General features: G+C 34.4%; 1 protein-coding gene across 3 annotated transcripts in view; it reads left to right on the top strand.

Moving 5' to 3' along the window:
- The window catches only part of Shaw (Shaker cognate w), a 185122-nt gene that overhangs the window by 125495 nt on the left and 33573 nt on the right, over positions 1–26054 (top strand). For all 3 annotated transcript variants that reach the window (XR_011335634.1, XM_069843533.1, XM_069843534.1), the window contains exons 5-6: positions 935–1474; positions 9189–9630. Coding sequence is in view for 2 of the 3 variants with exons in the window: in XM_069843533.1 (XP_069699634.1) it covers positions 935–1474; positions 9189–9630 (982 nt within the window). In the remaining variant the exon portion in view is untranslated. The remainder of the gene's footprint in view (positions 1–934; positions 1475–9188; positions 9631–26054) is intronic.

Here is a 26054-nt window from a genome sequence, read left to right as displayed (position 1 = left end):
TAGCGTACGACGAGGGTGCGAAAATTCTCTATTGTATTCTCGAGAACAGTTAAATAATAATTACAGTTCTCTAAAACAGTCGACCTTCGTTGTTTTGTTTCTGTATTCTTTTGCAAACAAGGCCTTTCCGTCAGTGCATTAATCAATTTTATTCTAACGTATTTTCTTCCATCCACTCCATTACTTCGAAAAACTTACAGCCAACACAAGGATCGTATAAAAATGATCAAAATATGCGCCACAAAATCGGAATAGTTGTTGCTATGGAAACTATATGAACTTTGCCGAACTGTAGGCCTACCGACGCTGCACGAGCAAGTGAATTGACTTGACATGTTCTCCATTGCTGCTGGAAAACACGCCAACACGTTAAAAGTGTTAACTTCTACATACTCAGTCAACATGTTAAGTCAATTGAGACTTGAAATGTCCATATACATGTCAAATTCAATATTTACATTTAACATGTTGTTAAATGTTTAATAGTGGAGACGAGGCTTAACAAATTGAACTAAATAATCTAATCGCAGAATATTTGTAGCGATGTAAGAGCGAAAAATAACAAACTTATAAATTGTTTTACGCAGTCTCTTACATAAATAATAAATATGTTTATCCTACCTTAAATGCTGGTCAATAATAATTCCTAAGTACTTCACTTGAGTAAATTCCTTCAATATAGGACATCTTCAATCACTATTGACTGAACAACTTGCATTATGAATTATTCCATTTAATTTATCACGTGATTTTGTTGTAAACCACTTGCATGTAAGAAAAATGAAATGAAAGTAGTCTTGGAAACATTTAGTGAAAGAAAATTGCTATCTAGGCATTTTTAATAACACGTATACCATTATTTGTCTGTTTGTATACATTTGTCCAAGGTCATCAGCATATCTGTCAGTCATTGATAACTGATGTGATGTTGCAGATCATAGGCGTGATCTCCGTGTTCTTCATCTGCGTGTCGATCCTGTCTTTCTGCCTCAAGACGCACCCGGACATGCGCGTGCCCGTGATCCGCAACATCACCGTCAACACTTCGTACAACACGTCGGCGTGGACGCTGGACAAGACGCAGACCAACGCGCACGAGGCTTTCTTCTACATCGAGTGCGTCTGCAACGCCTGGTTCACCCTCGAGTTCTTCATCCGGTTTATCGCGTCGCCCAACAAGTGGGAGTTCATCAAGGCGTCCGTCAACATCATCGACTACATTGCCACCCTCAGCTTCTACATCGACCTGGTGCTGCAGAAGTTCGCGTCGCACCTGGAGAACGCGGACATTCTCGAGTTCTTCTCCATCATCCGTATCATGAGACTCTTCAAGCTCACCAGACACTCCTCCGGGCTCAAGATCCTCATCCAGACGTTCCGCGCCTCTGCCAAGGAGCTCACCCTGCTCGTATTCTTCCTGGTGCTGGGCATCGTTATCTTCGCCAGTCTCGTCTACTACGCGGAACGCATCCAGGTAATACAAAATTATTGCAGAAAGTAAGTATGTACATAACCTGTACTTTCCAAAGAAATACATTTTGCATTTTCAGAACTTTTTGGACTCATATCTCCTCTAGTTCATAGTTTCTTTATCTCCAGCACACTACTGCTACCTCAGTCGTCCAAAATCGCAGTTAACAGCGTGAATAACACCAACCAATCACATGACGTGGCACATAACAAAAGCTGTCATATTTTGGTTGAAGTATCACCCCAAAAAGGGTGTTTGTCTTGTCATGATTTTTTTATCAAACATGAGCAGGCCAGCCTCCAATAATACAAAATCATTTTAATATAAGAAATTTTGTAAACAATGAAAATTATTATATTAATTGGCTAGTAAGACTGTTGGTTTTCTGTAAGATCGTGTGGCATTATAGTTTCAAAGAGTGTTGGGAAGTAAATTAGGATGCTCCTGCAGATAGTAGTCATAGAGATGAGCAATTCGTCGGATTCTGATGGTTTGGATGGATTCGAGACTCAGGTCCAAGTGAGACTGGGTGATGTTGAGTCTACATGGTGAATTTGTAATAAATATTGGTGCTGTGTTTCGCACCTTTTCGATTTTTTCAAGATGTGTCTTCGCAGAAAATCCCTAGGCTTCGTAGGCGTAATGCATCTATAGAAAGCTAAAACGAACCGTTTTTACTAAGCTTTCCACGTCACTGAAGATGAATCTTTACATAGCGTCACTTACAGTAATGGTCAAAATTCCTGTCAGGTTCAACTCAAATACAACCAACTTAAGAACAGGCACAAAAAACAAAACATTTCATCACATGTCTTACGTTAAACCCTTTTTGTTCGAAATAGCCTTGGCTTGAAGTTTAGCCATAAATAATTGAAACTAGACTAAATGTTAAGGTGTAAATGAAAACTCGAAAGTAGTAAAATTGAGAATATTTCAATTAAACAAATTTAATAAAAAAAGATTAAAAAAGATGTCACACATTTACACTTTTTAAAACGATCAAAATACTAAAGTGTACAATATTAACAAAGATAAAACCTACAGAGAACAGTATAACACTTGGTATAATATTCTTCTTCAGAGTACACTTTAGGTTTAGCATGTCTTATAATGTTATCCGCCACAAAAATAGTATCCTATGCGTTAAGTCGAACTAATTTTTTTCGTACAAAATATACACATATAACATTACATTTTAATTATATTATAGTATTTTTATTTTCCATCCCTTGTCAGATCACGCCCACTTGGGAATTGAAATCAGGGGTAAAACTGGCAAATCAATCTCACAGTCACACTATGCTCTCCAAAATCCCCAAGATATCACACTTCACTTCCATTTGAGGCCTTCGAATTTTCATCCTCGTCTCCTTAGGAGTTACCATACGGGGTGTCATTATGAGCTAAAATTTTAATTTCACAAAGAACCAAAAAAAAAAAAAAAAAAAAAAAAAAGCTTTATGGACTGCTTCACATAACCAAATTTTACTGCTTGTATTCGTAAATGAAAGGTGGATCAAACTGGGGGGGGGGGGGGAGGGAGTTGTCCATATCTTAATGTAGCCTGTTTTCTCTGGTGGTGATGGCTAAGTGAGCAAAATTTGGTTAATATAAATCAAAGAGCATACAATACATACATACATACGCACGCACACACACATACTCGTAGTCTTTATATTATTTTTAGGCCTACTATTACTATAATTATTATTATTTATTTATTTATTTATTTATTTATTTATTTATTTATTTATTTATTTTATTAACAGCACTTGGATTACGATTCTTTCATTTAACTTCTAGTTTATAATTAATAAATTATAAATGTTTCTGCTTTACAAATTATATACATATATGTGCGTGCGTGCGTGAAAAAGACAGACAGACGGGGAGAAACAGAGAGGGCGGATATGGGCAGTAGTTTCTGAATTCTTTATATTTTCGTTACCATAATCTCTAAAGAAGTGGCTTATTGAACGGATTATGTCCTCTAACCCATAGATTGAACTATTCATAATTCTTTTCCAATGTATTGATTTCCTCTTTTAATATCCTGTAAGGTAGTTTAATTTTGTTTTTCTCTTTCTGTCATTATTTAGCCATCGTTTCAATATGGCAGAGATGGTATTACAATGAACTTCTAAAATATAATTTTGTTTTTCCTAAGTCTCGCTTTGAAATATTTTAGGATGATGCCATTTACATAATCAAAATGAAGACATGGGAACCAGACATTTCTAAATCTGCCATAATCGAGTTCAAGACTTTCTTCTTTGCTATTTATAAAGCAATGTTATACTCCCTAAAAATGCTTTGAGGCCTTGGTCTGGTTAGAGCTTCAATATCTCAATATCACTAAGAAATTAGAACAGGTAGAACATGTTTACATATGTGCAAAAAGAGCTCTTCACTATAAACAGAAACTTTTTCTACATTAACTGCGGGTAGATGACGCACAACTGTGACAATAGAGAACACTTTACGATCTGTTCTGAGGAGTAACAGTTTTAAGGAATGGTGTGATCAGCCTCTTAAGGGAAAAATAATTAATTATACATTTTGATTACACACTATATCACAATACAGTATATGTTGGTTGCTTTCACGTGTCAATTTGAACTAAGTGTATAAATACGCAGTTGACTAGTTTCGGTTCGTGGGCCATCTTCAGAACTGTGAGGTCTTGGCGTCTTCTGGGGATGCGTTTGTGTTGTGTAGTGTGGAGTCAATTGTGTGTGTTCTGAAATTCAGTTGTGTGTTGAGAATTTGTTGTGGGTGTATTTTTGTGTATATGTATATTTCGTATTGTTCTAGTGTGTTTAGTTTCTGGTTTTTCGGTTGCATATGTAGCATTTCCATGTCTGTGTCTATGTTACTGTAGGTGTGGTTGGCGTTTGTGATGTGTTCTGTGTATGTGGAAGTGTTGTGTGATTTGGTTATGCTATGATGTGTTCTTTGTAACGTGTCTGAAATGATCTGCCTGTCTGTCCGATGTAGAAGTTGTTGCAGCTATTGCATTAATTTGAGTTTGTATATACCTGTTGTCGTCCTGGGTGGCGCAGTTGGTAGAGTTCTGACCTTCTGTACCCAAGGTTGCGAGTTCGACCCCGGCTCAGATCGATTGCATTTAATTGTGCTTAAATGCGATTGGCTCATGTCAGTAGATTTACTGGCATGTAAAAGAACTCCTGCGGGACAAAATTCCGGCACACCGGCGACGTTGATGTAACATCGGCAGTTGCGATCGTCGTTAAATAAAACATAATTAATATTTACTATACCTGTTAGGTTGGATATTTATTTGTTTGTGTTGTTTATGTGTTGAGATGCTTTTGTAGAGTATTTTGTGTTCTGTATGCGAATGCTGTAGTTTAATTTCTTGAATGAAGATGCGATCTTGCTTGTGTTTTTGTTTTCGTATGTTAGTATGATGTATTTTTTGTGTTCTTATGTTTGTGTTGTATTTCTATGTTTGTTCTAATAATGTTTTATTTTTTTATTGTGTTATTTATTATCAGGGAAAGGATTTATATGTAAATACATATTTACTTATAAAGCTAATATAATTTATATTTTGCATTATCTTTATGTTTCACAATGTGTAGGGTTGAAAAATCCTACTTTTATTTTCCATATTTTTCCATATTTTAGAGTTTAGTACATATTTTCGTTAATTTCCATATATTTTCCATATTTCATATAAAACAGTCCATATTATATTAGGTTTAACAATAAAACAAAACAAAATTCCATTAACTTTTAAAAATACATTTCAACAATAGAGATTTAAACACATGTTCAGTAATCCCTTTAACATCAGAGTTATTTGAAAATTAGCAGTCCTATCAACAATGGGAAAGTAAGTTACAAAACTGTATTAATTTAATTTAAAATTTTTAACAGACTTCAGTTGTGCAGCTCAACAGTTAAATGCCAGTCAGAGTACACATAGGTTCAGTTTTGTAAATCATACTATAAAGACGGTAAATATGCCAAAAGTACGTCATTCAGTCAATTTAAAATCAAAACTAACAAGTTACATTTCAGAATTTAAAGAAGATGGTTTATCAACTGACAATAAAATATTATTTTGTAATTTGTGTCAGTGTGCAGTATCATCTACACAAAAGTTCCTGGTGAAACAACACATTACAACTAGTAAACATCAGGCCAACAAACAACTAAATTCCAAGCAGAGACAATTGTTTTTAACACAACCAACAACATCGAATGTAAGATCTGAGTTTAACATCGACCTGTGCCGTTCTCTCATCTCTGCTGATATTCCTCTCTACAAACTAAAGAATAAGGTCTTCAGAGAATTCCTTGAAAAATATACTCAACATACAATCCCGGATGAGTCAACACTTAGGAAGACGTATGCTCCATCCATCTACGATGAGACAATACAGAAGATAAGAGATGAAATTAAAGATAGTTCAATTTGGGTTTCCATTGATGAGACTCCCGACAAAGAAGGTAGACTTGTTGGTAATGTAGTTATCGGTTTGTTAAGTGAACAATATTCTGAACGAATTCTTTTACATTGTGATGTTCTAGAAAAGTGCAATAACAAAACTATAGTTAAACTGTTCAACGAAGCTATGGGTATCCTGTGGCCAAAGGGTATTATGTACGATAATGTGTTATTCTTTATTAGCGATGCTGCCCCTTATATGGTCAAAGCTGGACAAGCATTATCTGTTGTATATCCTAAATTGACTCATTTTACTTGTGTGGCGCATGCATTTCATCGTGTGGCAGAAGTGGTCAGAGACAATTTCCCTAAAGTAGATTTGTTGATTTCATCAGTGAAAAAAGTATTTCTCAAAGCTCCCAGTAGAGTTAACGTGTTGAAAGAAATGTACCCTGAAATTCCATTGCCACCAAAGCCAATTTTAACTAGATGGGGTACATGGCTAGAAGCAGTTGAATATTATGCCGAACATATAGACTCTATTAACAATGTTCTCCTTGCATTGGACTCTGAAGATGCAGTCTCAATTGATACTGCGAAAACAGTTACCTGTGACATAAGTGTGAAGAATGACTTAGCTCACATTCAGCATACATTTTCATGCATCATAAAAACGCTCAAAAGTCTCCAAAATAGGCACCTTTCACTATCTGAAAGTTTTGAAATTATAAATAGTACTGTGGAACAACTGAATCGTGGTAGAGGTAAAGTTGCAGATGCAGTAAGAGCTAAGGTGGACACTGTACTTTCAAAAAACCCTGGATATGAAGAACTACAAAAGGTTGTTGCTGTGATGAGTGGTGAATCAACAGTGAAGATTAACTTGGACTTATCCCCAGCAGACATTGTGAAATTGAATTATGTACCAGTTACTTCTTGTGACGTCGAACGCTCTTTTAGTCAGTATAAATCTATCCTCAGAGACAATAGAAGAAGATTCACTTTTCAGCACTTGAAAGAAATGTTTGTAACCTATTGTTATGGTAACAGACAATAAAAATTGTGTTTTGTTGAAACTACATTGGAAGATAAGGTACGTCCATTATATTTTTTGTTTAGTTTGATTAAAATGTACCAATATTTAACGTACATAGTCATTTTTTTATAATTTTAAGTCCATATTTAATTCCATATTTTGGTAAAAATCCATATTTAATTCCATATTTTGGTAAAAATAACTACATATATATTTACATATTTCATATATTTTTAGTCCATATAAATCCGTTCCCTGTTTATTATATTGGGGTAGTAACCTTTTTCCTGTGCTATGTATTTCTTGGTATTTATTTCTTCTTCGTAATCTTGCTGATTCATTGGTATGTTGAGTAATCTGTGTACAATGGCTCGAGATGCAGCATGTTTGTGTTGTGTTGGGTGATTGTATGTGTTATGTGTGTGGTTGTTGTGAGTTTTATGCAGATTTTGAAGGTGTGTTTGTTATCTACTTTTGTTATTGTGATATATAAGAAGTTTATGGATTTGTTGTTTTCGATTTCTAATGTGTGGTGTAGCTTTTGGGTGTATTTTGTTTAAGTGTTGAGTAGGTTTTGAATCTCTCTTTTTTGTTTCCTTTGTATAGTGTTAGTATGCCATCTACGTATCTGTGCCAATATAATATGATGATGTCTGCGTATTTGTTTTTGTCTTTGTTTAGTATGTAGGCTATCTCTTGGCTTGGTCCCCAAACTCCCCAGATCTAACCCCATCTGACTTCTTCGTGTAGGGTTTTGTTAAAGACATGTCAATTCACAGAAACCCATTGATGATCTGAGAGTAAAAATGACTCAAGCTTTTCAACAAATCACCCCTCTTATGTTACAACGGACATGGGCTGAATTGCATCACTGTTATGAGTTGTGCAGGGTGCGCAATTGGGGTCATGTTGAGTTCTGAGGAATCTCCCATCTTTCAGTGTTGTATGCACAAAGTTTCAACAAATAAAGTTCAGTAGGCTAGTAAATGTTTTACGGTGTTTTTATTTTATCCATACCCAAACGGATCACTCTGTATATACCGGGACATCACTTTATTTTTACTTGCATTTTTATTGCACCTGCGTTTCTGAATGTACTTGACTCCCACCCCTTTCACTTATGTCCTTGCTAACGTCAACCACACAAACTTACGGCCGCTGTTGCTAGCAGTGAAGTAAACAGTACAGAGTACAGTGTGTTTCAGAAATATATGGAATTTTCTATAGAAGAAAGAGCTTATATTATTGAAGTTTATTTTCACACAGGTATGGTGTGCTCAGTCCACACGGATAAATTCAGTTATGCTACACAAGTGAAGATTAGAGTTACCGAAAGTACGGTACCCTATAATATGGTACGGTACTTAACAAAATTAATCAATTTAAACAAGAATTTTGTTTTACTGTTTGTAGATATGAAGGACGATTATGGAAACTGGAATTACAATATAACCGAATGTGAACAACAGTTTTTTTCACGCTTTCCTGATTATAACATTACGGAATATTTTCGTAGAAATGTCATTAATCTGGTAGGTAAATTTAGAGCAACATCTACAGAGAGGAAGAAAATTGGAAGATGGCCAACAAAGGTGACAGAAGATGCTAGAGAAAGGATGCAGCGAAGTCCTAATAAGTCGGTCAAGAAGTTAGCTGCACAAATTGGGGTTTCTTACGGAAGTGTTCACAAAATTCTCAGGAGTAAATTAGGTTGGTAATATGCTGAATAAAGTAGACATTTTATAATGAATATAACCGCCTGAAGAGTTGAGTTTGTGAAAAAAAAAAATGTTACTACTCTACTGTTTTTGATAAAATACCATAAAAGTAATTATTAAACTGAAAATCGTAATACTGTATTTCCCTGTAACATAAATGGATACATTACTGTTCTCTCCTCCTATAGCTAGCAAAATAATTTGTTTACATATTGCACTAGTTAGACCAAAGCCCTGTAATGGAAGGGGAGTAACAGTGTATCCGAGTATAGCCAGGTTAATGTTAAAAATGTTGGTAAAAATAAAGTGATGTCCCTGTATAACAAATTACATTAAATATTCATATCATACAAAGTGTTCTATCAGAAGTTTCTTTTGAAACGTTCGGTAGCCCTGTCACCCTCCAGCAGTTGACCTACCACTGCGTACAAATCCGGCGAGGCAAATATCTGTATCCGTGAAACGCACTATACCAAACATGCTATCAAATCTTTGTAGGTATCGCTATTTAAATGTTAAGTATTAAATGTCGTACCCGTGTTACAGGCCAACCCGCACAACGACTTCAACAGCATCCCCCTCGGCCTGTGGTGGGCGCTGGTCACAATGACCACCGTAGGCTACGGAGACATGGCGCCCAAGACGTACGTGGGGATGTTCGTGGGCGCGCTGTGCGCCCTGGCCGGCGTGCTCACCATCGCGTTGCCCGTGCCCGTCATCGTCTCCAACTTCGCCATGTACTACTCCCACACGCAGGCGCGGGCGAAGCTGCCCAAGAAGAGACGGCGAGTCCTGCCCGTCGAGCAGCCCCGAGGACCCAGACTTCCGGGCGCACCCGGAGGCGGGTGTCCTCCGGGGTGCGGACCAGGGGGTCCAGGCGGCGGCGGCGGCGGAATGCCCGGGGGCTGCGCCCCTCCGGGAGCGCAGAACAGGCGCATGAATGCCATCAAACAGAACCATCCAAAGGATATGATGGGACAGAAGATGGGTGAGTCTGGGATCCTCGACGGGGATCCACGTGCCGGATTTCTAGGCGAGAGCTCGCGTGGGCCAGACGTCATTAGCAACGTCGCGTGGATGGAAACTCGTTCTCTGTGGTCGTCTTTCGAAAAGGCTCAGAATTTTATGAACACACACATTTACTTAAATTAGAAAACACTTTTGTTTTGCATAAATGTAATTTTTAATGTATTACAAATCAGTTCAAAGAAATGCAACATAAGGGGAAATTAATGACCATATATTTCCAATGTTAAAATTGCTTATTTAATGACCCATCATCTCAGGAAATACTGAAGATATCATATTTAAAGTTTTACAGGATACAGATACATAGTTTCTAAGATTTATCAGAAATACACTTTTTCTCAAGAAAGAATTTGAATTTTTAAAATATTGCTTTGTTTTTATTTTGTTTTTAATGCAAATGCTCCATTTTCTCAGGAGGTACAATTGATGGGTTCAGAACCATAGTGGGCCAAGTGACATTTATTGAAAGGGTTAAAGTTAAGTGAATACCGTAGTTCAATGAAGATTGATATATAATTTAGTTTTAATGTGTATACTTTATATCACTTGCTATATGTTTCCATTGAATTATGGCAATAACTTCATTTTAACCCTTGTTTTCTACGGTTATAGTAAATGACGCTTGGCTCACTATGGCTCTGAACCCTTCAATTGATGGAAGAATGAAATTTTAAACATACGTTGACAATAAGACAATAACGAAATGGACCACATTAAGTGGTGTATGTCATTTGATCAAAAAAATATATTTTACATAAAAATTAAAAAATAAAATCAGCATTTTTCTGAAAAATTGAAAGTTTTTACAACTCGAATTCCTGATAAGTCCGCTTCAGTTTGTTTAGAAACCTTGTGTCTTTATCCTATAACAATTTCGGTACGGTATCTTGAGTAGTTCCTGAAAGAATGGATCATTAAGTAAGCATACGTAACATTGGATGTATGTGGTAGATAATCTCCCCATAAATAATCTTTAATTCTACAAATTTTGTATTTGAGCTATGCGTAAATACATCCTTTAGAAACACAATGAAATTTTCAGAAGCAGAGTTTTGAGTATCCTACAGTATACCGGAACTTGATATAATTACCCAACTTTTCAGAAATGAATAGTTTCCATTTCCAGAGCAAAATAATACGACTTCAAGAGTCGCCTACATGTTGAGTCTATTGTGTGAGTTTTTGGTAGTAGGCCTACTATTTTGCCCTGAAGATGGAACATATATGCGGTTCCGAAAAGTTAGAGATTAGGCATAAGTTTCAGCATACAGTTGAACACCAAAAATTCTGCTTCTTAACAAAATTTCCAACAAAACCATAAATCTCACAATTCAATTTCTATACATAATTCTCGATTCTTCCTACAGTTTTGCGCAGGTCGGAACAAAATTATTTATCCACCAAAAAAGTAAAACTTGAAATCTGCTCCTCTTAGATACTTTTTCACAGCCACTAAATAGAAACTTTGTCTTTCAAATATTCTTCAGCAATTGGAGTCTTTTAGTTTACCAGATTGGTGATAAACTAACGGTACCATTCCAATTTTACAGTCGCCTCCGAGATCTGTAGAATAAGATAAGCCTTTGCATTGTCATGCAGCAGAACGCATGCTTTGTGAAATGGTCAGCCAAGAACATAGTTTCTTACCGTTCTCATACATAGATTACAGACTTAACTTTACTCCAGTTGGCAATAAGTTAAAAATCAGGAGTGTTGCAGACTGTGTCCGGATACACGCGATAGTCTCAATTCACAGTCAATTTGTGAAACTGTTATTTCAGAACTGTAGTTGCCAGCTTGGTAGTAACTTGAACCGAAATTATGTGGTACAGTTTCAGGTACACTGGCATTCAAAGATATTTGACCCCTACTAGTCGAAAGTGTTAGATATTTTGTTGGTGTAAGTGTGGCTTGTTTAGTTATTATTAGAGCCCGGATGTTTGGCAAAATGCCTTTTTTCACTGGGTGGAAGTAAATCATCATTTGCATATAAATAAATGTGATTTGGAGTATATCAAAGTGATAGGGCCAATTTTATTTTGCCTATTTTGCCTTTTTAAGCTGTTTCCTATTAATAAATGCTTTTTTGTGTAATTTTAAAGCAATATTCCTATTTGTTTGCAAATTTCTAATTAATTGTAATGTAATGTGTATGAAATTTAAATATTTGAAAAAATGACTAACTTTACTAACAATAATAAATGAAATAAATTTATTTCGGTGCTTAATCTGCCAATAATCGTGATTTAATACTATTGGTGTAATATGAATAATGATCGACAATCCACAGTTACAAACATAATATTGTCACGTCTTCACGATACCAATAATCAGCTTTATAAGTTTAAATATTAAGCTCGTTCTCATAAAAGTTGTCACGTAGCATTTCCAATAGTTTGCTTTAATATTTTCAAATCTTACTGTTACAATTTTGTGCTACACGTGTTTATTATTGTAGGAGAAAGACATTTGAGTGAGAAACAGACAGTTGTTGGGTGACAGAAGGTATGAGATCGGTTAGCTAGAATGTCTAAATTTAGCCATTGAAAAGTAAACCATGCTTACGTTAGTGAATTTGGTGCCCATGTGTTTTCAACCGATGGAACAGTTTTGTTATGTAAGGTTTGTGAAAAGATAGTTAATCACGATAAAAAGTATTTTATAAGTCAACACGTGTCATCTACGAAATAAATATGTGAGTTATGTTGATATAATTTAAATTTATTGATAAAATATTATATTATGGCCTTTTCAAAGATTATTGCATCTTTTTTACGTTTTTATTGCCCTTTTTGCCTGCCTATTTTAACTGTTATAAATGCCTAAACATCCGGACTCTAGTTATCATACTTCTATGAATAGATGGTGAAGATAATAGTCAATTGTACATAAATATACCCGGATCATAGAATTCAATATTTCATCCCACTCGCACTGTACTGATTGTAAAACAATACTGAGTTTAGCGGGAAGCCGCTGATATTGTCATTTGTGAGAATAATTTATGCTTAATCTACATCAGGTATGCTCAAAATTGTAAAAGCGTCGATTACACGGATGATGCTGCACTGCATAACACACAGTGTAGGAACTGGGCTCCGCAACTACATTGCAGCAGCGCCCGTGGCATTGCTCTCACTGTCTTACAAATACGGATAATAAACTGAATTTGAAAAAGGAAATATTCAGTTATTACATTATTTATTATATTTTATACAGTTATGATACTATTATATCAAGATAATGTTATTTTCATATTCCACATTCAACATGTGTAGGCCTATTCTTTTCTGCAAGTAATCGGAAATCTATTTCCAACGAATTTACTGCAATGCACGAAAGATTCTCATCTGTTAATCGGGATCTATGTTTGGATTTTTGGATTTAGCAACCTTCATTCTCGAAAATAATTGTTTGCACACATATTTCGAGTGACAACGAATAAGCTCGTCTTGGGGTATTGCGTTTTGTTCATTTTTGAATAATTCTATGCTTGGCAAGTCATATTCTCCGCATTTAGTTCTGAATTCTACGTGACTCTGTAAATCAATTAACTCGTCCTGGAACTGCACTCTCACGGATTGTACTCAATTTACTATGAAAGGATTAACAAAAAGATTAATATCACTTTCCATACGTCTAAAATCATTAAATCCATGTTCTGTGAATTCACATTTGAGCTGTTCCAGTACAGAGATGTAATTAACTATATTTTGTTCAGGCACTATAGATTTCTTTACAAGTTCACCATCCGTGAAGGGTTTTTAGTTCCTTAGTTAACATTCTACATAACTTGCTCCTAAACGTAAACTCTGAATTGTTCGACTCTCTTCAATGTTTGGCCTATCATCAAGTGCTTTCAATTCTTGAAACTGTAATGCACGTTGGACCCCTGAAAAATTAGTTTATCATAACATGTATTTCTGTTGGGATAAAATCACCACAATAACAATAATTGTACTAGTAATAATAATAATAATAATAATAATAATAATAATAATAATAATAATAATAATAATAATGTTGATATATGAATACATATTACAGAAAACAGCTTCCCTGTCATTTCAGCATGTTCTGGATGGCAGAGCGTATAATGTTTTATGTTTCTCAGTAGTATTCCTGACAATACCTTACAACATAGTAAACACTTTACGTTTTCACAATAAAAATAGTCTTCCTCCCACACAGTACGGAATGATCGTTTGCTTACTAAAGGTTTTGACTGTGTCATTGTCCCGCACTGTTCGTACGTTTACTAAGTACTTGAACTGCCTTCCGCAGTCATCCGTCGAGCTTCGAACGAGGAACAGCACGCTCTACATTCGAAGGTTGCGATTACAGAACGTAATCGGGAGTCAGAGAATGAGCATACCTGATCTACATCATCACTTTTCCCCGATATTTTTAACCGCTCCAATAATATTGAGAAGAAGTGAAACTATTTCAAAGTTTGTCTTTTTTTATACAGTATCTTTGGTTCTGAGTATCCCGTGGTTAAAAAATTCGCTTACACGAACATTAAATCGTAGGTTAGATATTTTTGAACGCCAGTGTACAACTTTTCCCACTTCTTAGCGTAGGGCAAAGCCTTAAGAAAGAAGACAAAATGGAAATGACTTCAGAAATTATGGAGCAGATAGAGTTCGTTTATAAAGAAACTAGACCAAATGTCTCAGAAAGTTTTCGTCAGGACTTTTATGTCGAAGAAAAGATTATTATCGTCTTGATTGAAAGAAGCTTACCCTCGGCTCAGTGTTGAACATTAGGGAATGAAATGTTCTGCTACAGCCTGACAATGTTTAGTCGCATCAGAAAATCATGGATACGATAAAAAAATATATATAATAAAATGTGTTGGCACACCCCCAATACCTTAACGTTATATCACTTATTCGGTAAAGTCAGAAGAAAGGTTATCGAAGGACAGTTTGAAGACCATTGTCTTCTGGCTGCTGTGAAAAAGGAATTATAAACGCAGATTCCTTGTTTCAGGGCTTCGTAGGGCTTTAGAGACACGTGAGAATTGCGCAAAATATTTTTTCCCCTGAAGTATGTACGCTACCTATACACTACATTGTAGAATTAGAGATTACTCTTTAATGTGTTGCAATGCTCTTAGAATGGTGTTTCACTTTGAAAATATAGCTAACTTCTTACAATAGACTATAAATAAAATGTAATTTGACTCATTTATTTATTTTTCCAAACTAGACACAATAACTAGTTACTGGAGTAATTAACTGTTAAGCACAGTTGAAAATAAATATTTTAAACATAAGTTTATAAGATATATCAATAACAGATAAAAAATAATACGTAAACTACGTAATATCTACACAGAATAATTCTATCTTGTTTAAATAACATTTGTTACATGACAAAAGTGTTCAGTATTTTTATTGGCAGTTTTAAATATTGTATTCATCCCCACAGAAAGACTACTACACTATGCCAATTTTGAAACGTAATAAAAATAATTAATAATGAAACATCCTGAACCACTTTTAAGTTGCCTACTTGAGGACTATAAATTTCAATGCTATAATACATTGTTAATGAAGTTAAGCAGTAATATTTTGTTGAATATTTGAGGCTTTAATTTAATATAATATTTTTCTCCCAGATTAACAGGTTTAATTACGTGACGAATGTATCCATGGTGATTAAACAACACACTATTAAAAGCAGACCACAGAGAACTTTCACATATAAAGAAGAGTTAACAGGGGTAATAACTTGTCATATTAATGTAATAATCTCGTGCTTTTGCATTAATTGTTTTCTAATGGCTAATAATTAATTCGTGTGTAATTTACTAATAATAACATAATTTTCTTACAATAATAGTCACTAAAACCCGAATTTTAATAATTATTCTTGCAAATAATAGGTACTATTTTCGTAAGTATTATGTAATTCTACATAATTTACTTGGCCAAACCATATACAACCTGTATCCAACATTATGCTTTTCAGTTCCAAAAAAGATCGAAAATGCACTTTAAACTAGTTTCAAAACGCTTCCAATTCACTTTATTCACTAATTTTATTATTATTATTATCATTATTATTATTATTATTATTATTATTATTATTATTATTATTATTTGATAATTAAAAGAGAAACTTTCATGCAATCAAAAGTGCTGCTGACTACAATCTCTGCAGCGTGACATTCAGGCAAATTTAAAGTGGTCTGAAAACAATGGTATGAAAATTATTGTTTCCAATACTAATGTCATAACTTTTCGAGGAAAAGTACTTCTCTTAAATAATTCAACTATTACTTAAATAATATTCAGTTTAACAGAACAGGTTTTGTTAAAGATCTTGAAGTAGCTTATCCTTCTACAGCAGCGGTGGCGAAAATGTGACTCGCAATGATAGCTGTACATTTCTCTTGTTTCCTACTTCCCCCAGCCCCCACCCTCTCACTCAATGGAATCAAACTCCGTTCCATTTGTCTCTGACCTGCGATGCGAGTGGCATATCGTCGCAATGTCTCTCTCGAAACTATCTACCTCTACAAAATCTAAAGTTTCAAGTAGGATGGGAGGACGCGTTTTTTGCTGCCAATATGATGAGAATATAAAATGTATGATTTGTTCACAAGTATTACGAGGAAAATGGTTATATAACATAAAACGGCATTATACTACATGTTACTCATGAAACATTAAAAGTTTAAGCATTATTATTATTATTATTATCATCATCATCATCATCATCATCATCATCTCTGTACGTCGATCCTTTTTCAGCAGATGTACGAATAATGCGGTTAGATCTTCAGTTTAAACGCACAGATTTACAATATGATGTTAAATGAAAGCTAGATGTAAGGACTTGACAAATGTTGAACTTTTCTAATCTTTGCCAAAAAATAAATATCCGAAGCTTCGTTCTTTCGCTTGCTCTGTTGAAGCCATGTTCTCTACAACTTACGTTTGTGAAAAAATTCTTTCAACAATGAAAATAGTAAAAACCAAATTTAGATCACGACCAACAGACAAATACCTTCGTGATCATTTACGATTGGCAGTAAGTGACATGATTTTAAACTTTGTCACAGAGACATTCTGAAGACAGTTAATAGGATGTGATAATGTGTCATATGTTTTCTTATTAATTTCTTTCTTCGTTACACGTACTAAACATTATTTTGTAACCTTATGCTGTACAAAATTATATTTAAGTGCTTGACGTAAGGAAAATGAAAATCCGTTAATAAGTCAGACAGTTGATTCACTTTCCCTTCGGGTGTCCGGCTCCCTTCATAGGTGCTATACACGTTGCAGGTTACACAGTGGCTCGGCCCACGATCACATTTTCGCCATGGCTGTTCTACAGTAAACTTTATTTTCACTAGCATGTAGATTACATAAATTAGTTTCTGTTTTGTGTCTACAAGATGCGTAAATAAAAAATTAATCGCATGCCAATTACTACTAATGTTATAAATTAGAAATATATGCCTTGACTAATAATCTGATCCCAGAATAATTTATATCACGTGACAGAGTGAACCACTTTAAATTGCTGCTATTCACCTACATGCCTCATACCTAATAAAAAATTAACTTTTTTTAAGTAGTGAGGTATTTGTAAATATTCGGTAATCAGAAATACCTTCGGCACCATATGATTCAGATTATGTGCTTTTTTATTTCAGAATATTTAAATCCAAGCCATGGTGATGGTTTTGTGAATATACCCCAATAATATTTATTATAAAAATATCATCTTCGTTCAATTATTAATGTATGGTTATAAAAATCTTTAATACGTATTTGCAATCATGTGAACTCTGACGTCTAATAATATCCATTTATTTGTTATTATTTCTTCATACCGTAAATGGCAATTCTATAACCCCTGCTAACTTCCAAAATAATACGTAAATCTGAGAATAAATTTATAAAACAGAGAGTTTATAATGCGGTGTTTCGTTACTGACAGATCCAGCCCCATGGCCAACAGTGTATCACTGCTGAGCACAAGATTGGATAAACTCACGTCAAGTTTAGTTTATCCTTCAGTGTGAATTCAGTCTGTTAAGGCTTCATTGTCAATGAAAACCGAAACTAAAGCATGGCGTTGCCATCAAATAGGAATCATTGCTTTTAAGTCCATACTGTTGAGTTTGAGACTATGTGAAAGCTACTGATTCAGTAAGACACAATATAGGAATAATTCACAAGGAATTCTCACAAAGTGATAATAAATTTTCACAACGATTTTCCCCCATACGTTTTATTTGAAATAAGAAATCTCCCTATAAATTTCTACATTCGGAGAAGGCCTAGCCTTTGAGATACGAATTTTCAAAGGCCCCAAATGTTTATTCATTTTTCTCAAAAAGAGGGAAGTTTTTGACAACTCACCTCTACAAGTTTTTTCAAGAAGTATACTTTCTATCGGTCAGTGATCGTAGATTCTTTGGTAGACTGATGAACCAGTTACCGAGGTACAGGCTAAATATAAAGAATAACTCCAGAAGGTAAAACGGTGGAAGTGTTAACAATTCCAAAGTGAACAACTCCGATTGTTCAGCCTCTTGACGTTTATGGCTTTAGGCCTTGGAAAAACTTAATTAGGAAGTTCTCTGATAGTATTTTATTACTTGACACGAATATTACAATGCATCAGAGAGATAATGTGATAAAATTGCAGTCCTTAACACATAATCAGTTTTCATCTCCTAGATATGTAAATATGTTTATATATGGCTGCCAAGTACTTTGACAACAAACATATTATCACTTCTGTAGAATTCTGTTTTCAAGTTTATGTGCAGAACTGCTCTAAAGCTAACTCTAAGGAACTTATTTTTCTGAAATATTCATGGTGCAAAGTTCCATTGTGTTTTCAATATTTTTACAACGATTTCCACTACTGTGATCAATACAGCGAGTAATTTCAGGTATGTTTATTTCCTTATCATTTCCTTATAGACTGTTCTATAGTCAATTCCATGAATATTATGTATCTGGTATGCAATTTTCATAATTTATATTATTTAAGGAGATTTTGACAGTACAGTATGCAGATATATGAGATTTATTGCCTGATATGTCTAGCATATAGCACTGTTTCCATTAGATGTTATAGCTCTCGATTGAAAAATTTAAAACAAGTCATATCTCGAAAACTAGACTTTCTCCGGATGTAGAAATTTATTAGGCCTATATCAAATGGAGCGTATGGTGTAACAATCGCTGTGAAAATCCATTATCACTTGGTGAGCCCTCCTTGTCAGTAATGGAATACAGAATGCAAGTAAAACCTAGTATCTCGACAACAAATAGCACACAATTTCGTGAATCGATAATGCCATTCGAGAATCAACATAACTGGTTATTCCTCACGTATCAAAATTTCTAATTTTAATTGCTCACATATTCCTGTGTTCCTGTTTGCGTTAGTCTTTTGTGTTAATTGATAATACAGCGTAACAACCTCAAAATTTGAACTTGTACTCAAGGATAAGAAAATGTGCCGTTAGTACATTCAAACTTTTGCCCAGCAATCATGCATCGTTACCCATCGGACGGGATTTGGCAGCGACGGAACACCGTGTAAGAACACTCTACAGGTATTACCTAATATGTGGGAAACCTTTGGAAAAAGGGTAGAAAACCTACAAACAAGCAAAAAAAGTTCAAGGAAGTATATAGTTAATTTCGATTTCTTTTTAATTACAAGCAGCCACTTTTAATTTCAAGTGCTTTATTTCTTACATTATTGAGCCATGTTTATTAAATCAGTAAGCCTTGTAAAAAAGAAGAGAATGAGCTCATTTTTGCCTTCTAGTAATTGAAAACAAGGGATAATGTAAGCATCCAGATTTGTTATTTGCTACTGAGATATATTAGTATTTGCTATTTGTTATTGTATTTGTAATGAAACTATATTCTAATAAGAAACTGGCAAACACACACCTCATGTATGAACGTGCCAATTGCAGTGAGAATGAAGCAAGATAGAACAGTTTACTAACATGCGTTTACTCAACAAAACCTGTAAAATTATGCACGAACTTTATAAACAAAGATGCCAAAATAAAGTTGTAGTAAGCAATATGTTAGGAGAAAATCCACAAACGATTACGGAAAACACGGAAATTTTACTTGAAGCAAGTAAAGCGATAGGTCTGGAAGTAAAGCCCGAAAAGACAAAGTATATGATTGCTTCATAACCAGAATATTGTACGAAATCGAAATATAAGAACTGGAGATTAATCCTTCGAAGAGGTGGATAAATTCAAATATCTTGAAGCAACAGTAACAAATATAAATGACACTCGGGAGGAAATTAAACGCAGAATAAATATGGGAAATGCCTATTATTATTCGGTTGAGAAGATTTTGTCATCTAGCTTGCTGTCAAAAAATCTGAAAAGTTAGAATTTATAACACAGTTATATTACCGGTTGTTCTATATGGTTGTAAAATTTGGACTCTCACTTTGAGGAACAGAGATTAAGGGTGTTTGAGAATAAGGTTCTTAGAAAAATATCTGGGGCTAAGAAGGATGAAGTTACAGAGAATGGAGAAAGTTACACAACGCAGAACTGCAGGCTTTGTATTCTTCACATGACATAATTAGGAACATTAAATCCAGACGTTTGAGATGGGCAGGGCATGTAGCATGTATGGGCGAATCCAGAAATGCATATAAAGTGTTAGTTGAGAGGCCGGAGGAAATACTGTAAGATCTTTGGGGAGGCCGAAACGTAGATGGGAGGATAATATTAAAATGGATTTGAGAGAGGTGGAATATGATGATAGAGATTGGATTAATCTTGCACAAGATAGGGACCGATGGCGGGCTTATGTGGGAGCGGCAATGAATGCGGGTTCCTTAAAAGCCAGTAAATAAGTATGTATGAACTAAAAAAACAAAGCGAAATTGACTGTATATTTAAATTAAAGTTTTTGTTCGTTTTTAGGTCATCTATCTATCTTACAAGATTTCTCACATATTAGTGAACACTCTGTATAGCAACAAAAATAAATGGTAAATTTAATTTAAATAAAACTTTAACCAGGTATTATACTTACCTTCTATAGCCATTTAATTTGAATCTAATCAAATATAAGACTCTATATTTGAAGGAAACTAAGCATAATGATAAAATTTAATACTGCATTTAGTTATTAAATAGACATTTATATATGTGCTATATACTGTGACTTCATAAAAAAGTACAGTAGATCTTCAGTTGTTAAAATTCACGTATGCCTACTTAAAAAAACGGATAACTGGATAAAATGCTCATATTTTTTTCAGATCTGTACAAAAGTTTATTTACAGTAAAATATGGTATGGATTCAAATAAAATATATTATGTGAAATATGTATATATTTGATGTATGTTTATATCTATGTTAAATATTAATCGATCACTTTCTGTAACTTCGACCGCTATTCTCTGTCTGATGTCTACTACAAAGGAGATGATAAAAGTGACAAATGACTATCTGGCTCAAGCGACTTGTCTCCATGGCAACATCTCTCTCACGCGCTGTTAGTAGTAGACGCTATAACACGCTCAGGCAACTGTTGACTACTTTACTGTGTGTTGTTGTATTGTTGTTACAAGTAGGTGACCACGGGACGGGAGTGGAAGAAATGGCCCCTATGCTGGACATCAATCACTGCTGAGGGGACGGCAGATACCACAACAACCCCAACCCCCTCCCTCTACAGTGGTTCTCAACCCCTTCTCCACACACTGCACACAATAGTAATGTTCTGGTGAATTCGTGGCTTTCATACTTTGGCAGGAGTTCAGGGTTATTTATTACAATCTCCTTCATTTTTTTATTTTATTATTTAAAAAAAAAATAGGAATATATGCTATCTGTTAATAAATTATTAACATTATTATTTTCGTGAGATATAACACGAAACATGTTTACAGGATGAATATACTGCTCTCTTAAATAAATGTCCAATTTGGTGTGAAGTACGATTGATAAATGAACTTAAAAAGATTTCCAACATTTTGAGGCCATCATACGGAGTGAACCTTAAGTAACATCATTAATTTGGGGGGGGGGGGTAATTCTTTGAGATATTTCAAACAAAAAAATTTGGATATAATTTTGCTCTTATTCCATACGTTTTACCCTAGATCGTATATATCCAGGTTCCTCGGCCTTATATGCTTTGACGGTAACAGCTTTTGTCAGGTTTACTATGCTGCCATCTAGTTGTTACATAAGGAGTCATGTCATAACTCCCATTTGAATTGCATTAGCTACTGCCATCTCGTATTCGTTTACAGCGGACAGGTGGCGATCCTGGCGGTTGTTCTCTTCAAAATGCTACCGATTTTAACATAGGGATGATTAATTTGTTATATATGTGATCTGCGGTTTTACGCACTTTGTGTAATGTGATAGAAATAATTTGCAACTCTCATCAGCACTTTAATTTTTGTTTGATATGACGTATAGTAAAACATTGTACGAGTACCTTTTAATGACTTTTTTTTTTATTTTAGTCCTAATTAGCCTATTTTCTTCTCCATATCCAGAGCCAAAAATACAAATTTCTTCACAAGGAAATAATTATTTTATATAATTTCATTTCACAAAATATGATATAATGAATTCAACTTATACTGGAATTTACTCATAATATTAAAGGCAGTATAGAACATGGAAAAATATCTCGCTATGATTGTAGTTGTGAAGAGAATTTTGAGTAATTTCTTCCTATTTACAGTTCATAATTTTCATAATCTCAAATATTTCACAAATTAGCAAGAAATAAATGAGGAAAAAAAGGATAAATTTACGAAATTATATAACTAGTGTTACAGATCTAATAATAAGATGGAAATTACTCTTCAACTTAAAAAAATGTCCCCTTAATCTTATGTTCTGACTGTCCTTGTCAACATAACAATTTCTTATTTCTAAGATTTTTGGTAAACCACCTTGGTACTTCAATTATCAAAATAATGGCTTACAATAACTGTAGGTTCCAAACCCGGAGATGGCGGAGTTGTATTTGTGGTGGACTAAACCAATGTTCCTGAAGCTTTTTCCTGGATTCTTCCGTTTCTCTCTATCATTCCACCATTATTCTCAAGTTGGATATTAATTATCACCATTTCCCCAAAACAGTTGGACGTCATGTAACATCGTGACTGGCATACAGACGGGATTAGTGCGAAGACACAATACGTTTTCGGGGAGTGGAAGAGCTCTCTATTGGAAATTAAAGGGAACCTTAAGACCTTCTGGGACGCTGGAGTCACATGTAGGAAATACTCGTATTTTTCGATAACGAACTTACAAGCAAACGTTCTCATGGGGGGCAGATGAAAAGTTATTTTTTCCACCATGTTAGTAATAACACAACAAGTACTTACATCAATTTTAGCCACTCGAGCGCAATTAGGCTACGAGAATCCTCCAGAAAGTAAGTTTCTCTGGGCCGTTTAAGAAAGAAAACACAATCTCGTGGAAAGATTTATTGGAGCAGATACAGCAATTGTTGAGCTTTTTCTCAACATATTCCCCACCCAAATTGAGATATTTCGCATATCGTGGGATCAACAACAAAGAGAGATTCAGACACTGGTTCCTATCCCAGGCCGCAGACTTCTACGACAAATGGGCACAAAAGTTGATCCCATAGTATGACAAATGTCTCAATTCCGGGAGGAATATGTTGAAAAATAGCTCAACAATTGCTGCAGGATATCTGTTCCAATAAATCTTTCCATTAAATTGTGTTTTCTTTCTGTAAACGGCCCCAGGAAAACTTACTTTCGTAATTGCGCTCGAGTGGCCAAAATTTGTATAAACACTTATTTTGATATTATTAACATGGTGGAAGAAAAACTATTAACTTTTTTATCTGCTCCCATAAGAATGTTTGTTTTTCAGATTAATGATTCATCTAAACGTCTGTTACTTGAATTCTCTTACATCCTGAAAAAAATTACATCAAATCCTTTACACATGATTCCACAATAAAATCTCTGGAAAACAGAAGGTACTAAAAATTTAAGCAGATATTTCAAAAGAGACAATTAATTATGGAAATAAATAAAACTCCTGTAACCAACGTACGAAAGCTATGATTTCAATCTAAAATGCAAAACATTACATTGCTGAAAGAAAGAATTGATAATAAATACTAGTACATTATCATTCGGTGTAATCGTCAGACCAGAGTTTCCCAATCGTCTTTTGGAACAACGTTCACAATTTTATATCTATTAGCTGTTATTTTAATTTCTAATTTTACAAATATAAAGAGAAGCTATTGTGCTGTGACTTTGAGAATGTCAAGGAAATTCACGTTTTCAACATCTTTGATACCGAAACTGTAGTTTGGGAATGCCACCTACCAGTTTGTGTACAATGATTTCTCCAAATTATTATTGGTCTGATTTCGTTCATATTCAGTTGCCTATCTACGATTCAATTTTCCTCGGAATCCCGCACATGAAATATAATAATTTCGTAAAAATTACTAAGCCTTTATTTTAAATCAAAACCATACAATGGCCTTCAACTCCAGGAATCATCAGACAATTTTGTCACTTTTGTATACTGTATAATACCGTCGTCTGAAAAAAATTGTCTTTATTACAATTCATTGTTATACAAAGTGCCTCAGAATAATTATCCCTAAATTTCATCTGTGATAGACAGCATAACATTCATTGTTTTTTCTTAATAGTGTCCGGAAATGCATCCGTATTTGGGTAATAGGGTAAGTAAAAACCCTTCACTGACCTCCTTTAATTCCGTTTTTTGCTATTCCCGTTTTAAACGTGTAAAATGGAACCAGTAGGGCCTTTATATACCTACTTCAAAATTTTCGGAGATATTAAATTTCAGCAAACAACAAAGTAAGAATTTCTTCTAAGATCCGCCTTCTCAGTTTCGATCTTCATGTTCAAATTGCTCTATGCATTGGATGAGTCGTGAGAAACAAATGCAAACATGATAAATTAAATAACTAAATATAAAATTATATTTACTGCGTACGGTTATGTTTTGCAGCTTTTACAATAATTCATTCAAGCCACGACTGTGGGTTCGAACCTCTGACAGTGCATACATTTATTCCTTTGTATTTTCTGATTTCCTGTGTTTGTCTTAAGTAAACACGAGGCTCTATGCTGACTCAACGCTGTGGAAGTCATACAGGGAGTCAATCTAGTGTAAGTTAAAAAAATAGTTCAAAATTCGGTTTAGAGCGAATCACGTTACAGTACGAAAATCGTAGATACACAGGAAGTTATATTCCAAAACACAGTTTGTTAGCTGCACTAAATATTGCCAAAATGTATACTTTTATGGAATATTACCGCGTATGATAGATAAATGCAGAATATAGTGTGAAAATTAAAAGCCTTAGTATGCATGGTTTGGTTAATAGTTTCACATTATATGTTAATTTAACATACCGGTATTTTGGAATAAGAATAAGTTTCTTAACATCAATAAATAATTTATGGTAAAATGTCACCTTAAGAGAACATTATATGGCTTGTAAAAGTGTTTTACCTATTAAGCCAATTTTAACGAGATTATCAGGATATGTTTATTGTTTATTGGGAAGTCGGAATAGATACCGAGTTTCGAGTTTCTATGATGAAACGTTACGAAGAAAATTTTCAAAATTTTGAAGGTTAAGTCAAACCCTAATTTTTTAAGGAAATGTTAAGTGAAACGAATGTTTTTTCAATATTCTCTAAAGTAAAACTAGGTAAACAATTCCAGGTATTGATTTTTTCATACACTAAGTTGCATTACACATATTTAATTTTGAATTTTGACATTTTAAATATCACTTAAATTTTAAATTTAACAAATTGATGTACGTAATTTACGTTTATTAAAAAACCTGACATTAGTAATCATTGGCATACGCAAGATAAGTAAACTTTAAATTTTTTAGAGAGATTGGGTGATATTTACTGTAAGAATCAGAGGTCAAATTTCTTTAAAAAAAAGTTTTGAGTAATAATAATTTATTTAAACTTTCTACTAATTCTATACAAGAAAGTAGCAGGCATTTAAACAACCTCATTTTAATACATTTACAACTCGAATTCGGTTGAATTATTTCGTATATCGACACAGGATTATACTGTCGTCACATCTAAATCAAAAAGTTCTCAAAAATCGAATTCTAACTTTAGATTTTCCCCTTACATTGATCTCTTGAAGCACTGAAGCCTTCGAAGGTTTTTAGAATTACACATTTTCCGTCTTATTTCCTGGCTTATCCATAAGGTTTATAAGGCATGAGGAGAAATCCTATAGAGGTATCTACAGTTTCAATCGAGATATTAGCTCTCAGAGTCATCTGTCCGCAAAAGCAGCGATCGTGGTGGGGAAA

The sequence above is a fragment of the Periplaneta americana genome, chromosome 13, assembly GCF_040183065.1.
Source record: "Periplaneta americana isolate PAMFEO1 chromosome 13, P.americana_PAMFEO1_priV1, whole genome shotgun sequence".
NCBI lineage: Eukaryota > Metazoa > Arthropoda > Insecta > Blattodea > Blattidae > Periplaneta > Periplaneta americana.
The sequence above is the reverse complement of the archived record's forward strand: the minus strand, read 5'-3'. Positions and strand labels throughout refer to the sequence as shown.